This window comes from Pelmatolapia mariae, linkage group LG18, assembly GCF_036321145.2.
Source record: "Pelmatolapia mariae isolate MD_Pm_ZW linkage group LG18, Pm_UMD_F_2, whole genome shotgun sequence".
Taxonomy (NCBI): Eukaryota; Metazoa; Chordata; class Actinopteri; order Cichliformes; family Cichlidae; genus Pelmatolapia; species Pelmatolapia mariae.
The window spans coordinates 25,761,059-25,775,631 of NC_086243.1; the positions used below are offsets into that span (position 1 = coordinate 25,761,059).

General features: G+C 37.9%; 1 protein-coding gene across 1 annotated transcript in view; it reads right to left on the reverse strand.

Moving 5' to 3' along the window:
• Positions 1 to 3,153: 3,153 nt before the first annotated feature.
• Positions 3,154 to 14,573, reverse strand: part of st6galnac5a (ST6 (alpha-N-acetyl-neuraminyl-2,3-beta-galactosyl-1,3)-N-acetylgalactosaminide alpha-2,6-sialyltransferase 5a) — a 64,046-nt gene continuing 52,626 nt past the window's right edge. The window contains exons 4-5 of the mRNA XM_063462162.1: positions 13,248 to 13,355; positions 3,154 to 6,940 (exon numbers count right to left, since the gene is read on the reverse strand). Coding sequence (XP_063318232.1) covers positions 6,691 to 6,940; positions 13,248 to 13,355 — 358 coding nt within the window. The 3' untranslated portion in view covers positions 3,154 to 6,690. The remainder of the gene's footprint in view (positions 6,941 to 13,247; positions 13,356 to 14,573) is intronic.

Consider the following 14,573-nt stretch of genomic DNA (forward strand, 5'->3'; position numbering starts at 1 on the left):
CTCTCAAACTTTAAGGGAGGAAACAACATTCAGTGCACAGAGATATTCTTACTATGGCTTACTTTTATAATTGCAGCCCTGTAATAAACACGAACAGCTTTCCAGCTTTTGATCCAGATTGTCATTTTAAATTCATATATATGTTGATTTTACCCAACGTAGAAAAATTCATGAGACCGGGGAATAGATGGGTCTTATTATGAATGCTAGGACTGAGATGTAAAGATTTTTGTAACCTTAGAGACCATTTTGGTGACCATTTCTAATAACAGAACTGCCTCAAAGGTCAAGACTGAACAAAATCCAACAATGTCCATAAAGGTCTCTCTCCTAAAATGTCACCTGTGGAAAAACTGTCACAACAACCAATAGTTTTTTTTTTTTTACCAAGTAGGCACCAACCACACACACCCAGTATGCCATCACAGTGTGAAGACAAGGAGGAAACACATTTCAAACACAACCTTCCAGAGCTACACATCAAAATGACCAGAGGAGACCGACTGTGGGGCAGTAGCTTGAAAGCTGGCCTTGCCATCACATTTTTTTTTTAAAACAGGCAGATGACAATGATAGAGGTAAGTTTCATATAATTATACCTATAGACTATTTATAATAACATAAGGCTCATTAAAATTGCCCTTTAGAGCTACAATACCGCTCAGGAAAATTGTGTAAAAGTTTCAGAGTAGCTACTAAACTACTCAATTAAATGGATTGGTATTTATATATATCACCTTTTTACTCAGTTGAGCATTTAAAGCACTTTTTACTGCAAGTCTCATTCACACGCATAGGTGTCAAGCATCGATCCACCGACCTTCCAAGTGGCAGATGACTTGCTCTACCACCTGAGCCACATCCGCCCCTTGCTGTGTATCACTTAGGCGCATTGTAGAATAATTGCACAGGTTGTTTTCCTTTTAGTTGTGTACCAGAAAGTATTGAAAAGATCATTCTCTGATCAGCTAATCTAATAATTCACATTAATCAAGTTGGTATGAAGCAGAAAAATACTGTTTGCTCCAGTTTAAATACTGTGCTTTTTTCCTGTATTATGCTCTTGTAAATGACTAGATCTGAGTCTTTTAGAGTATTGGTCTAACAAATGAGGTATTTCAGGACATCACCTTGGGCTTTGAGATTTTTTTTCTCTAGTATTTTCTGAGATTTATTGCAGTACTGTAACTCCAGGCCTTTAAATTTTCTACAGAGCGTTTAATTTAGTTTCCCACAGAAGCCTCGTATTAAACAGTCTTAATTTGCAAAATCCTAAATTGTTTTCTCATCCCTGCTGTAATGTTACATTTTAATACGGCTGTTGAAAGAATTTATACACCAAACACATAAAAACTAAACTTGTCAGAGTAGATTGTATATGCAGGAATCCTTTGGTAATACCATTTCATTCAACAACATCAGAACTGGGAAACAGTTCTACACTGGCTCGAGAACCCATTGTTACCACAGCATAATAGGACTGCTGTACGTTAAAAGAAAAATTACAGAGCCAGCTGATGGAGGGGGATAAAATTCAGAGATTAAAGTCATTTATCATCCATGCATTCATGCATCTGTGTGAGGTTGGCTCAACTCATTACCAGCAGATCCTGCTGCTTACTTATGCCTCAAGTAGATAACCTAACAAGGTTATAACCTATACTTCATTATTGGATTTATCAATAAATGCTAATAAAGAACTCTTATTTTAGCCCAGCATCACCATATTTACCTCCGCCAAGGAGGTTATGTAATTATTTGTATCAAAATGATTGATTGCATTGAAATCTTTACCAGAGGCGGGGGCTTGGTCCAACTTGAAGATGATTAGCTTTTGGAATTGATCCAAAGCTAGATCCAGATGCAGAACTTTTTAAACTGCTATAACAGCTATAACATACTATAGCTACACAAATATGCACAAATACCACTTTTAATTTGGGAGATATCGTCTTGATGTTCGCAGTGAATGTCAAGACAGATATCTGGATGAGCAGACTCAGTTTATGCATGATGTGGAGGGATTTGTAGCCCTATAGATGTCTATGTAGTCCCTGCTCTTTTATCATGTGCATACAACTCAATAGCTTCCTCACTAATGAACGTGCATGACATTATGTAATAACTTTCATGACTTTTTCCTCGCTAAGTTTTGGCTTTATTGTCTCAGTAGTTTTGAAGTTTTTTTTTTTTAAATATAAATTTACGACTTTAATCTCAGAAATTTCTCAGATTATTACCCCCATCCCAGAGCTCCGTAATTTTCTTTTTATTCTGTAATAGCTCTAATACGCATTGTCATACATCAGTAGCCCAACCAAACCAAAAAACTTCAATAGACCCAAATCGGTTATTTTTAATTTGTCCATTCATCCAGCCTTTTCTGTCGTGTATCTGGGTCGTGTTAATTAGGAATTGATAAATACTGCTGGGATGTACTGAAAAGGATTAGTGGCACATTTTAAGGCCATGGCATCCCTGCTGGTTTTCAGTTTGAAGTGTCATTGTTGGAATTGTTGCAAATAAAAAAAATCATGCTTTACATTGTCAGGTGCAGTCTTTATTGTTTTTATACTATAGTTTTTTATTAAAACTATAGTCCTGCACAGTTTGTCTTAGAAAAACTGTTCAATCACTATGATAACGAGCTCGTTTGTCATTTTCAAACATTTAAACCAATTAATCCATCTGTCTGAGGTTTTTAGTATAGACATACAGTAAGAGGAAAACAATGACTGAATTTATAAGTCAGGCTGTTTGTAGTTTAAAGGCAAATCAGGACAGCTTCAACTATTTAAGATGCCATTCACAATTTAAAGCTGCTTCTGCCGGTATTTCAAAATAAAAACGATTTCATTTTACAACATTATCACAATGCTGAGAAATATCTGACTTTCAATATAAAGGCCCTCAGTTTCTTAATGAAAGACCAGTGTTTTTTGTGTGTAATTTTTATACTCATGTATGAGAAATGTGCAAACTACAAGCCCTCATACATAATAGAACGAGAATCTTAATAATGGCTTAACTTACTAGTTATAGGACTTCAACAGGATGCTTTAAAATCCCTATTGTAGCATTTGTAGCATAAAAGGCTCGTGAATTTAGTTGTTTTTAGGTGGTTGCTACAGTTGGGATAGGATCCCCCCCCCCTCCGCCACCCTAATGAGGATAAGCAGAAGAGGATGGATGGATGGATAGGTGCTTGCTAGGGGCTTAAGGTGGACCTGTGTGCCAAGTTTGGAAGCTCAACTCTGAGTACACTTAAAATGTACGTTACATACATCAAGGTTTTTGAGGCCAGCTTAACGATTTATTGGTCAAAAATGAACAAAAATCCTTAAAAATTAGAAATCAAGTGTGGTGTGTATTTTCAGCAAACATAAAGTACCTTATAAAGATTTAAAATGTAATTGCTCGATTGACCTTTGATCTGTCCTTTAAGACTGATCTGAAGTTCAAAGTGATAATAATGCCATACAGAGCTATTTAAACATATGTTTCTTACTGCCATTATTTGTAGTGACAACATACAGGCATACAGGGGAATGATATATGGGGATTCTACATATCACATTACAGTTTGCATGAAAATATCCAAATAATGTCCTATATAACGACCTCTGATCCCACTTTCACATTTCACATCTGCCTTTTTTTTCAAGTTGACCCCATAACGTGTTATTTTTACTGCACTACAAACAATAAATTTTAAAGTACATTTAAAAGGAACAAAGAAAACAAAATAAATATATCCAAAATTTAATAGGATTCCTTTAAAAGTAGATCCTGCCCAGAGAGAAAGCTGCCTTGGCAGAGGTTTGCACTCTCAGGGTGCTTCTTGTTCTATATGATATAAAAAAATCTAAAAGCCTGCATATCCTGTTTAGTGACAAAACAACTTTATAGCATCTGACTTCAGATGAAGATTTTTAATTACAGTCCTGTTATGTTAATATTTCTGAGTATTAGAGAATGCAATGAGCCTTTAATCATCCCGATATGAATTAAGTAGATTTTATTGATCTGGTAAAAGCTCCACAGTCTAATAACTAAATTGTCCTTTTACTGCATATTTCAATTCCCTTTTCTTTGTCAGCTTGATTTATATTCCTCATCTTCTATGAGATGGCAGTACAGTGCAATTTTCAAACACAAAAAAATGCTCCCACACTCAGTTATGAACATGGTCAAGAATCTATTTGTAGCTCTGGGGAGTAATGAGAGAGCCTTGTAGCTAGTCCCGTGTTTCATTATTATTTCAGTACGACACAGCCTGATGTCACAACCAGACAGGAAGAACAAGATTGAAAAGTGAAAATGGCAGCTGCTGTCACTCAAGGGTGAAGGTGAATCACTGGCTCTCTCGCCTGCACACAGCCTACATACATCATCTTTCCCTCCTGGTCACTGCTGAACACAAGTACCGAAGTTATATTCCAATTTTTTCCCTGCATTTTCACCTCTGTCTTACAGTACTTAGTTTACAACAAAGCTACCGATAAATGGTGCTTTACCGAGTTTTCAAACGATTAGTCAACTGGTCAACATAAAACTAACAACAGATTTTACAGACAACAAGATTGATACCATTCATGCTTATACAGGGGGAGTGAGGATGCTGTTAAGACTTGCTTCTGTATGTTTCATTTGACTACCACAAAACAAATAGTAGCGCAGATGGCTTTTATTATTATTATTTTCTTTTTACATTTAACTTTCAGCTTGTGCTACGCTAACCGGCTACAGCCATGAGAGAGGTAACAGTCTTTTCATCTAACTCTCTGCAAGAAAGGGAATAATCAGATCTTCCAAAGTGTCAAACTATTTAAGTTATTTATGAAGCAAAGATATCAAAAATACCACTGGTAGAGATTTGCTTCTTTCTCAGGATTTTATCGCTGTTTGATAAAAATCTTCAGATTTTGGACAATCAGGAAATATCACGGTAGCCTGGGTAATTTAGATGAGCATTTTTCACTGTTTTCTTGCATTTTCTAAACCAAAGCGATCATCTGTAATGCAAAGAGTGAGTATTTGCAAACCTACACAGCATGATTTGTTTAATTAGGCGAAAAATAAAAATATTCAACTACTTACCATATTGCTAACAGACACAAATAACACACTGTCATTGATGGATGAGTGAACATCTCTCCAGAAAAAAAAAAAATCCAGATTCTCGCTGCAGTACAAAGTTAGAAGCACTCTCAGCCTGGCAGCATACCGCAGACACTGCAGCAGCTGTTCATGATGTATGAGAAGCAGTTGTGTCTTTGTCTCCGCCGAGGAAATGTAATGTGAAACATGCCCTCATGGTGCTAGCACCCATGTATCTGACCCACGGCATCTCTGCTCTCATTACTCACATTACAGAGATGAGAGTAAAATCAATAGGGACTTAGCACCAGGATGTATCATTAAGATAACCCCACGTCTCATCGCTTTATCCTGATCGACGCCAGATTCTTATTCATGGATCAAGAAAGGAGGGAAAGAAAATCAAGAGCGGGAGTCTACATGTACTATATATTGTAGTAAACAAGAGTAGAGTGTATATGTATGTAAATGAGAACAAGAGAGTGACATATTACATACTCACCAGTTTAATTTAAAAAAAAAAAAGTAAAAGGAAAACCCAGCATTCACTGAAACGGTGTAATTCTCCTGCGCGTTGATTTGGGCTTTCAGACCTGGCAGCAGAAACACAGTTGGATGGATAGCTGCTGCTGCATCCCTGCCCTCGATCCTAATCTCCTACCTGTCTTGTGTGACATGCTTGTGCATTTACACCCAGCTGGTAGCTATATGATCTCACTATTAACTGGTGACAGGAGCCAACAAAGCCTTATGATACATACATCTGGGACCAGAGGAGGTGCACACACACACATACGCACAGGATAAAACCTACCAGTACACGCTTGTCATTCAGCCAGACTGTTCGACATCGGGACGTTTGAGTTAGGGTGAGCTCATAATGCACACATCTGAAAGGCAGCCTAAATGAAAGTCAGGGAAGTGATTTATAAAAACGCTTTGAAGGTGTCTGAGCCTTTGTTGTGTGACATGGGAGGTCTAACAAATCTCATTCAACTTGACCTCCCCTATCTTTGAAAAATGCAGAGGAATATCACACCTGAACAGTGATTGTTCACACTTTCAAATAGCCAAATTTAACTCGAGCTACACCATTATTTGTATTCACCTTGCACTGCCTCCAGTAGCAAGATTTCAAAACATTCTAATGGTATTTTTCTTTCCACGAATCCTGCAGTGAATTCTGCACAGATCCTTGATTCAACAGTGACTTTGTCGATAGACCAGACTCAAGTTTATATCCCATGTGATCCCTCTAGTAAACATATGCATACACACACACACACATATGCACGACGAGCTAGAGAGTCCACAGTAAGACATTGCATGCATGCACCATGAGCAGAGTGTGTAGTGATGTTGCCTTCTTGTATTACCTCACTTTACAAGGCTTTCAGTGAGGGTTGTTCAAGTTTGAATTGGTTCACCACAGTAAACAAAACACTGCTGGAGCTGCATCTGTTTTCATCTGTAATGACTAATTTTCCTTCATGTTTTATTCGTTGTTTCAAGGGTGCCACAACCCCTGAATGCAAATCTTTACAGTCCTTACACAAATTTCAAAAAGCATTTTCTTTGACCCCACAAAAGTCACGTCTTCAGCGGAGCTGCAGTGACTGTCCCCTCAAGCGTCCGGTTGGCTGGGAGAGGCGGGGGGCTCCAGTCCGGCTGGTAGAAATGGATGTCAAATGTCCGTGCCCAGTTGGCGAAGACGCGCTTCTCTGTTATAAAGCGGTGGTGACTGCCCCGTCGCCCACGCTCGTGAGAAATGTACATAGCGCACTCATCTGGGCCACGTGGCTCATAGTAGTGATAGGGGACAGAGTGGTTCTGAGGCTCCCTGCAGTGATGGAAAGAGAGAGGGAGAGGGAAGAGACTGTTGACATTTAAAACCACTTTAATGAGTCACAGAGGTTCATGTGACACCAGAATGCATTTTTCATTTCAAGGTGAGGGAGAGAGACTGATCTGCATTCATTTGTTTGAGGTTTGCAGGGCCCACACAGCTAAATTTAACTAGTTTTTATGACTTTTTAAATGCCACCTGCTGCTGAAGAGTGAGCGGAAAAGCTAAGCAAAGAAAAAAAGCTAAAAGCCGCAGCTCTGTTTGAACATGAATAATAAGTCTCTTGTGCTTGGTTTAAGTTCATGGCACTTCATATATCAACATTTCATTCAAATCCAACTGAGTTCAGTTGTATTTATCATTCAACAGACATTGCAGGGCACCTGGGATTACTTTGTAAAGTAAAGACATTGCAGTTGTATAGACAGAAACCCGGCGAGATTCCAGTTGGCGACAGTGGGGGAGGGAGCTCCCACTTCATAGGCAGAACAAAGTGATGGGAGGGCAGCTGTTTCGCTCATCACTTGAGATTAGTGTAAAGAGAGAAAAGACGTACAATGAGATTCACTACAATAAATGCACTTTAAAGTGCTTTACAAGATTGAATCATGAAGTGAAAAATATAGAAGTGTGACTGAAAAAAATACACTTTTTGCCACAATTTAGCAGAGATAGTTATTTTCTCAGTTTTGAATTACAAGTTGAAATTTTGAGATAACAATCCAACATTTTGACTTGTGGATGGATGGGATTGACTTCAGTGTACAGTGGCCCGGAGAGGTCAAACCTAAAACACTAGCAAATAGAAAAATGCTGTAAAAGCACTCAAAACACTACAGACGTTGAGTAAAACACTGTCTAAATAAAAATAAACCCTACAGAAAACACAACAGCAGTGTTTCTGGGGACACAATAACATGACAGAACACTTAGTGAAGTGACAGAAACCAGAACATGTGAAAGACTGCGCTGAGACACAGTTAAAAGTAGCAGAGTATTTGTTGGTGTTGTGAAGGAGAAAAAGATGCAAGGTAATGTGTTTTATTTGCATGATTCTTATAATACTATAGATACACGTTTGCTATTAGCTGTTTACTGTTAGCTTGTCACTTCTGCAACTGTTCCATCAAATCATCGTCTCCCCCAAAAACACTTCTGTTGTGTTTTGTGTGCTTTTGCAGCACTTTTGTATTTGCTGGTGTTTTCTTACGTTGCAGTGTGTTTCACTGGTTGCAAAAAAAAAGTTTCATGGTACATAAGGCTGATCACAGCCTGCACAAAGTAACATCTACTGGCGCTTGCAATATAAATTATTACGTGACTTAGTAGGTAATTCTTTTTCTCACCTGCACTGTTACAAACAATCTTAGGTTTCTTCAACTTGCCAAAATCCCACACAGTCCTGGTTGTGGTTCTACTATAGAACCAGGTAGAAATAAATGTTACAGTGTTAGAAAATTACAAGGTTACACCCTGACTGCTCACAACTGCTTCTGTTATCTGCTCAAAATCAATCTTTGGGTGCTGAGTTAGAGTCAGTATGCACCGAGTTTGAACACCTGTTTGTGTGCTTATTTTTTCGTGGAATAAAAAGGAAAACAATGCTCTCAATATCTACACCCCTCAGAATTTGTAATTTGCTCTGCCCATTTTTTCCCCTCCACCCTTTACACAAACTTGAGCATAGAGTGTCTTTGATTTCTCAGACAGTTTAATCATTTCCTTCTATTTTCTTTTTTGTTTAAGCTGTCATAGGACGAGAAGGTCTGAAGGTCATAGGGCCAGTCTGTCTCAAAGCTGGCAAAGAGAGGCAGACAAACATTCATGCTCATATTCACACCAATTTAGAAAGAATATAGAATTGCTAACCTAACTTGTGCACCTTTGGACTGTGGGAGGAGCTGGAGCATCTAGAAAGAACATCTATGTCTTTCTTTTTTAAAAGTAGAAGTACACAACACCATACATGCCCAAAATGTGTTGAAACTTGCATGTTCTGTTTCTTAGTAAACAGCATTACAGCCTTCTGCTTTGAGGCTTGGCACAACATTGTAGACCCTGAATGCTCTGAAGTGTCGGATGTACTTGAGGTCAGGGAGAATTCTTTCTTTACCAGGCTAGGAAAATATTTCTTTATACACAAGGGCATTGTAAGCTTGAACAAAGAGCAAGCCAAACAAACTGCTCTCACAAAGCTGACAACATATTATTGTGTTATAACAGTGTAGCAAATACTCTGCACCGTATTCTGTTTCTAAAATTGGAAAACCCAATCTTAATGGTGTTAATGATTTTCCAGCTTAATTTTCCTTTGCAGATTAACTGCTCAGATTTTCATTTAAATTAAATTAGATGGCGAAGAAAGTAGACTTCCTGTTTGTGTATTTCAAACAATTTTCATTTCTGAATTTTGCCCAGTGTTAAATCACTTCTTCACACACATCTGTCATAATAGCTGAGATTCTGCTGAAATATTAATGAGGCATTTTAGCATTTTCACCTGCGCCAGTCATCACGTCCATAGAGCAATTTATCTTCATATATTAATCATTATGCCATTAGATTTTTCCACATCTGCCCATTTTTCCATTCAATATGAGCTCAAATCAAATTTGAGTCTTGGACTCAGATTGTATCCATTTCTGGCCGTGATACATTTTAAATGTGAGTTTGTAAGATATTGCAGCTGCTGAGCAAATGATAGCGCTGGTTTACATCACTCGAAATGCTTTAATAGCATGAAAAGACAAGGGTGCTGGCTTTGTTAGATTTGTTTCAGTTAAAAAACTGCAACAGTAAAATGAAATTTTTCAACTGTATTATATAATTTTTTTGTAAGATCTGGAAAATAATTAGTTCTGAACCCCTTCTGTTTTTATAATTTCAGTGGCAGATGTATCCTTTTATTTCTTTGTTTCCAGGTGTCTTGCACAACACTGAAACTTTGTTGTAACAGAAGTTGTTCAGCGTTGTACAGTTTGTGCCAAGTAAGACATTGTCATGAAAGCCTAACAGGGACGGTTTCATGTTGTTCCCCAGCCTCTCTGCACACGCTGGGAGTGCAATAAAGACTGTGAGTTCTAAAAGCACCTTAAAATGTGGGGAAATGTACTTCACCACTTTGTTCAATCATTTATAAAAAAACGAACAAACAAAAAAAATTACTTTGAGAAATCTGGCCACTGTGTAAAAATCACAGGCCCCAAAATTGACTTACTAACATTTTTTTAAACTTCTTTAGAATCAATTTGTTTTTACAAAAACGTGTTCCTTTGGGAAAAAAGGAAAGGCGGGCATTTTAAAAGCAGTCCATAAACAGCATGTAGCAGCAATTTAATAAAGTAAACAAAATCCCCCTGCATCTTACGACTGAAAAAAGTTACATAACAGAAAAGGCAGCACTAAAGTCTTGTAAAGAATATTTTAATATTACAATTCATGCATTATTTATATTTGTTATTTATTTATTAATGCTTTAGCGTTATATATTTATACACACACTTGAATGTCAATAAAGTGAATCTGACATGGCATTTGAGGTACACTTTTAAATTCTCAGTAACATTGCATTCAGTAAAAATCGACTGACTGCAGTCATGATGTAAACTAAGAGACACGCTAAATATTGGCTTAGGCCAGTGATTGCTCAAAGAAATGAAACAGCAGCACACCCTCATCGTTATTGTCTATATTGAATTTGTGCTAAAACCCAAAATAAAAAAAATATTCTTTAAGCAATCACAGCCAAGGACAAAGATACACAGAACATTTTACAGTTTGTTCTTTTTTATTGAGAAATCTAATAAGATTTGTTCCCTGTTCAATAAAATCCCCCAATTAAAGCACAGGCTGAGACCGATGAGACGTGAGCTGTAATTCAAACCATTAAACTCTGCTAACGAGGCTGGTTAATTTGGTTGCCAGAAGCAAGAAGGAGTCACAAACTGCTGCATAACCCATAGTTCATTTCTCCTATAGAGGACCAGTATCAGGATGAGAGCGCTTCTCTGAAAGTTCCCTGTACTGTGAATCTACAGTATTGATGCATTGATTTTATACACTTTTTTTTAACATCTAATTTGGCTTGCATCTGTTGCATTTGCTAGAATTTAATTTACTTCTTTCTATTAATGAATGAATTATTTAATAATTTTGCTGCAACCAAGAAAAATCTCAAAGTTGGAATAATTTATATGCTTCTTTACTATTTTAATTGCATAATTAGCCCTTAATAGGCTAATTAACTTAATTAATTAAAAACGCAATTACACAAAGTTTAACATATTTACATCCTTTCATCTTATGAAAAGTCAACACATCATAGAACAATGCTGTAATGTTCCTTATCAACAATAACTAACAATGTTGTTAAACAGTGTTTAAAAGAGTCCCAGATTTTCTTTAATTGGAACTTTCAAGAAGAGCGATTAAAAACGTAAAGTTGGAATCTTTAGCTTCAGGCTAAAATTTTATTCTAAACTACTGCATTGAATCGAGATTGCTCTCTGACAGCAGAAACAGTCAGATGCTGCATTTTAGTAACACCGGCACTCACCGGCCACTTTGCTAGGTTAACCTTTTTAGCAGCTTGTTAACACAAATATCTACAAAGCAAATCACATGGCAGTACCTCAGTGCATTTAGGGATGTAGATGTGATCAAGAGGAGAATGCAAAGACTGCTTTGAGCTGATAGTAAGGGAGCAGGAACTGAACTCCTTACAACCAAAGTATGCAGAAGAGCATCTCTGAATGCACCACACATTGAACCTCGAAGCCGATGGGCTACAGCAGCAAAAGCCCACATTGGGTGCCAATCCTGCCTGCTGATAAGAATAACCTGAGGCTACAGCTCATATGAGCTCACCAAAACTGAGCCTTTGTGCCTCTTGGTACCAAGTGAGCATTGTTTAAATGGCACAGGCTACATGAGTATTGTTGGGATAGCCATCCCATCATGACCACGACGTTACCATGGCTGCTTCCAGCAGGATATTTGATTTTGAGCTGAAATCAACTCAGACTGGTTTCTTTAAAATGGCAGTGAGTTCACTGCACTCAAATGGCATCTATAGTCACTAAATCTCACTCCAATAGAGCACCTGTGGGATGTAGTGGATGTGGGAGATTCGCATCATGGATATACGGCTGACAAATCTGCTGATGCTGTGTGATGCTGTCATGTCAATATCTCAGAGGAACCGTGTTGAGTCTATGCCCAAAGAAAAAAGCCAGTTCTGAAGAAAAGGAAAAAAAGAGGTTTAACACGGTACTAGCAAGTGTTTAGTCAGTATATACTGAACGTACACTGTCCTCATAAGATGGCAATATATAGTTCTGCTTGTCAACAAAATGACTTCTTATCATCTAATCAGCATTATAGTACATGCATTAACCTGACCTAACAAAAAGCATCTCTCAAACAGAAATCACTCTGGTAAAATATGCCTGCCTTCAGGCTACACACGAGGCATTATCCCTCACGCACGCATGTTCCAGTTCATGGCTGGGTGCTCTTATATTTGCATTTGCATACTGAATAATACAGAACATGTGGAGGACAAAAACATTCTGATTTTAAATGCAATAAAGCAATGCAGCTTTTCAGTTGTCTGTATTCAGAGTTCACGACCAATGTGCGCTTTCCCAGCCTCGGGACCAGATAATCCATTGTGTGTCGGTCAATTGTTGGATATTTTTATTGATGCCACACTGCAGCGAATGAAAAAGTAAAAAGCTTGTTGTGGGGATATTGAATGGTGCAGAAAGCAAACCAAATGTACCAGCACAAAAAGGTAGACAAAGCCAGAAAAAGCAAAGGGAGGCATGACTCAAGCTTTAATGCAATAGCAGGGAATTTGACCAGGCGCTCTGTATTAGTAAAAATCCTTTCACTGTCGTTTTTTCCCCCATCTGAAATTGTACATTGTATTTGGATGATCAGTGTAAATCTAACACCTCTGTTAACAGGCGCTGGCTCTGTAATAATGTTTCTGAAACAGAAGAAAACCCAGGACTCTGTCTTTTCTTTCAACATTATGAATACTTGTCAGTTTACTGAATTATTATTTACTAATACACAAGCAATTTAAGTATTCCAAAACCCTCTCCAGCCACACTGAAATTTCATTTTCAGCTGTCTTAATATATTTAGTTTTAATCTTTCTTATCAGGCGGCTGTGCTGCTATGAATTCATATTTGAAGTTACTGCATTTATGGCTCTCCTTTTAAAAAAATCTCAATGATGGTGCTTGCTGGTGGAGCTAGTGATGATCTTTGACTTTCAGCTCCACTGTCTCACCTGCAGAAGTCAGGCGCCACCATGCCATAGACATTGATCCTATCGCACAGCTCCAGGGCGATGGTCATAGTGAACCAGCCGGTGCTCAGCCAGGTCTTCGATATTTTCCTACAGAGGAAAGGAGGAGGATGTAGGGGGTGAAAGAAGATAGTTAGATGGATTTAGTGCGTGGGAGACCACAAGGATGAAAACTGAAAAACTGGGATAGATCATTAGAAAATCTCACATTGGCGTATTAGGGCAGAATAAAGATCTGTCTAAATCCTGAGGTCGATATTCCTGGCTGCAAGATCATTCAAGTTCCCCCACAGCTTCATTAAAATACAAATCCATCTTATGCATCGACTGGTACAAATGAACCCTGTCAAATAATCAAATCCTTAATCAGAAAAGAGCCTTGCTCTGCATGAAGTGTCGATAGTTGGATGACATACCTTCAGCATGCAGAATGATCTGCCTGCCTTCAGGAAGAAAAGAGCTGACCGCTAATCAGACATGATGTTATGAAAAAAAAAATGAAATATTAACATTGCACTTAAAAAAATCTAAATGTGCTCCAACATGTACTCCATCATAGGACTGAAAAAAAAATGCTGCCTTACTATCATACTTGTTGGTTTTGTGTAGATTTGATGGTCTCCAGTGTACTGAAACTCGCAACACTTCTAGAGGTCGCTGAAAACCTTTAAGTTACACCTGAAGATGAAATGAAAATAAGCTTAATAATTTCGGTTCAATTTTCAAACGAAGTTTACGATATCGCTGCACTGACATGTTTATAGAGCAGTGCTTTTCATTTAGATTCTAGTATAAAAGCACAGCAGATCTTTTGAAATGACCTTTGGATGCTGATTAAATAAATTCATTCAAACAAAAATATCCCAACAGAGCATGAAGCCCAGCTACTTTGGTGATCCTTCGACCTTTGCCCTTGTACACTGCAACTATGAAAAATATGCAAAAGTAACAAAATTCCCATCGACCTCAGCTGTACTCAGCTGAACAAACCTCATTTAGGAAAAACAAACACAACCCCAGTCATTTGTTTGCTGTTGTGTGGCATGAATCATTTACCTTCTTGCAAATTGTTCTTGGCTCTTTTTATTTTTGATTAATAATGAAACTAAAAATCTGTTTAGCTGCGGTATGAAGCATTTTTTATTTCAGCTTCTGAAGGATTTCAACACAGGAAAAGGCCTGAGAATGACCCTGCTAACCCAAAGGCAAAGTAAAGTCTTGGGAGGAAAACTGTACCCAAGTTTCACTTTGACCAAGTGCTTCCTCACAGCAGATTGCTGGATTGTTGCGATTCTCTTTCTATTATTG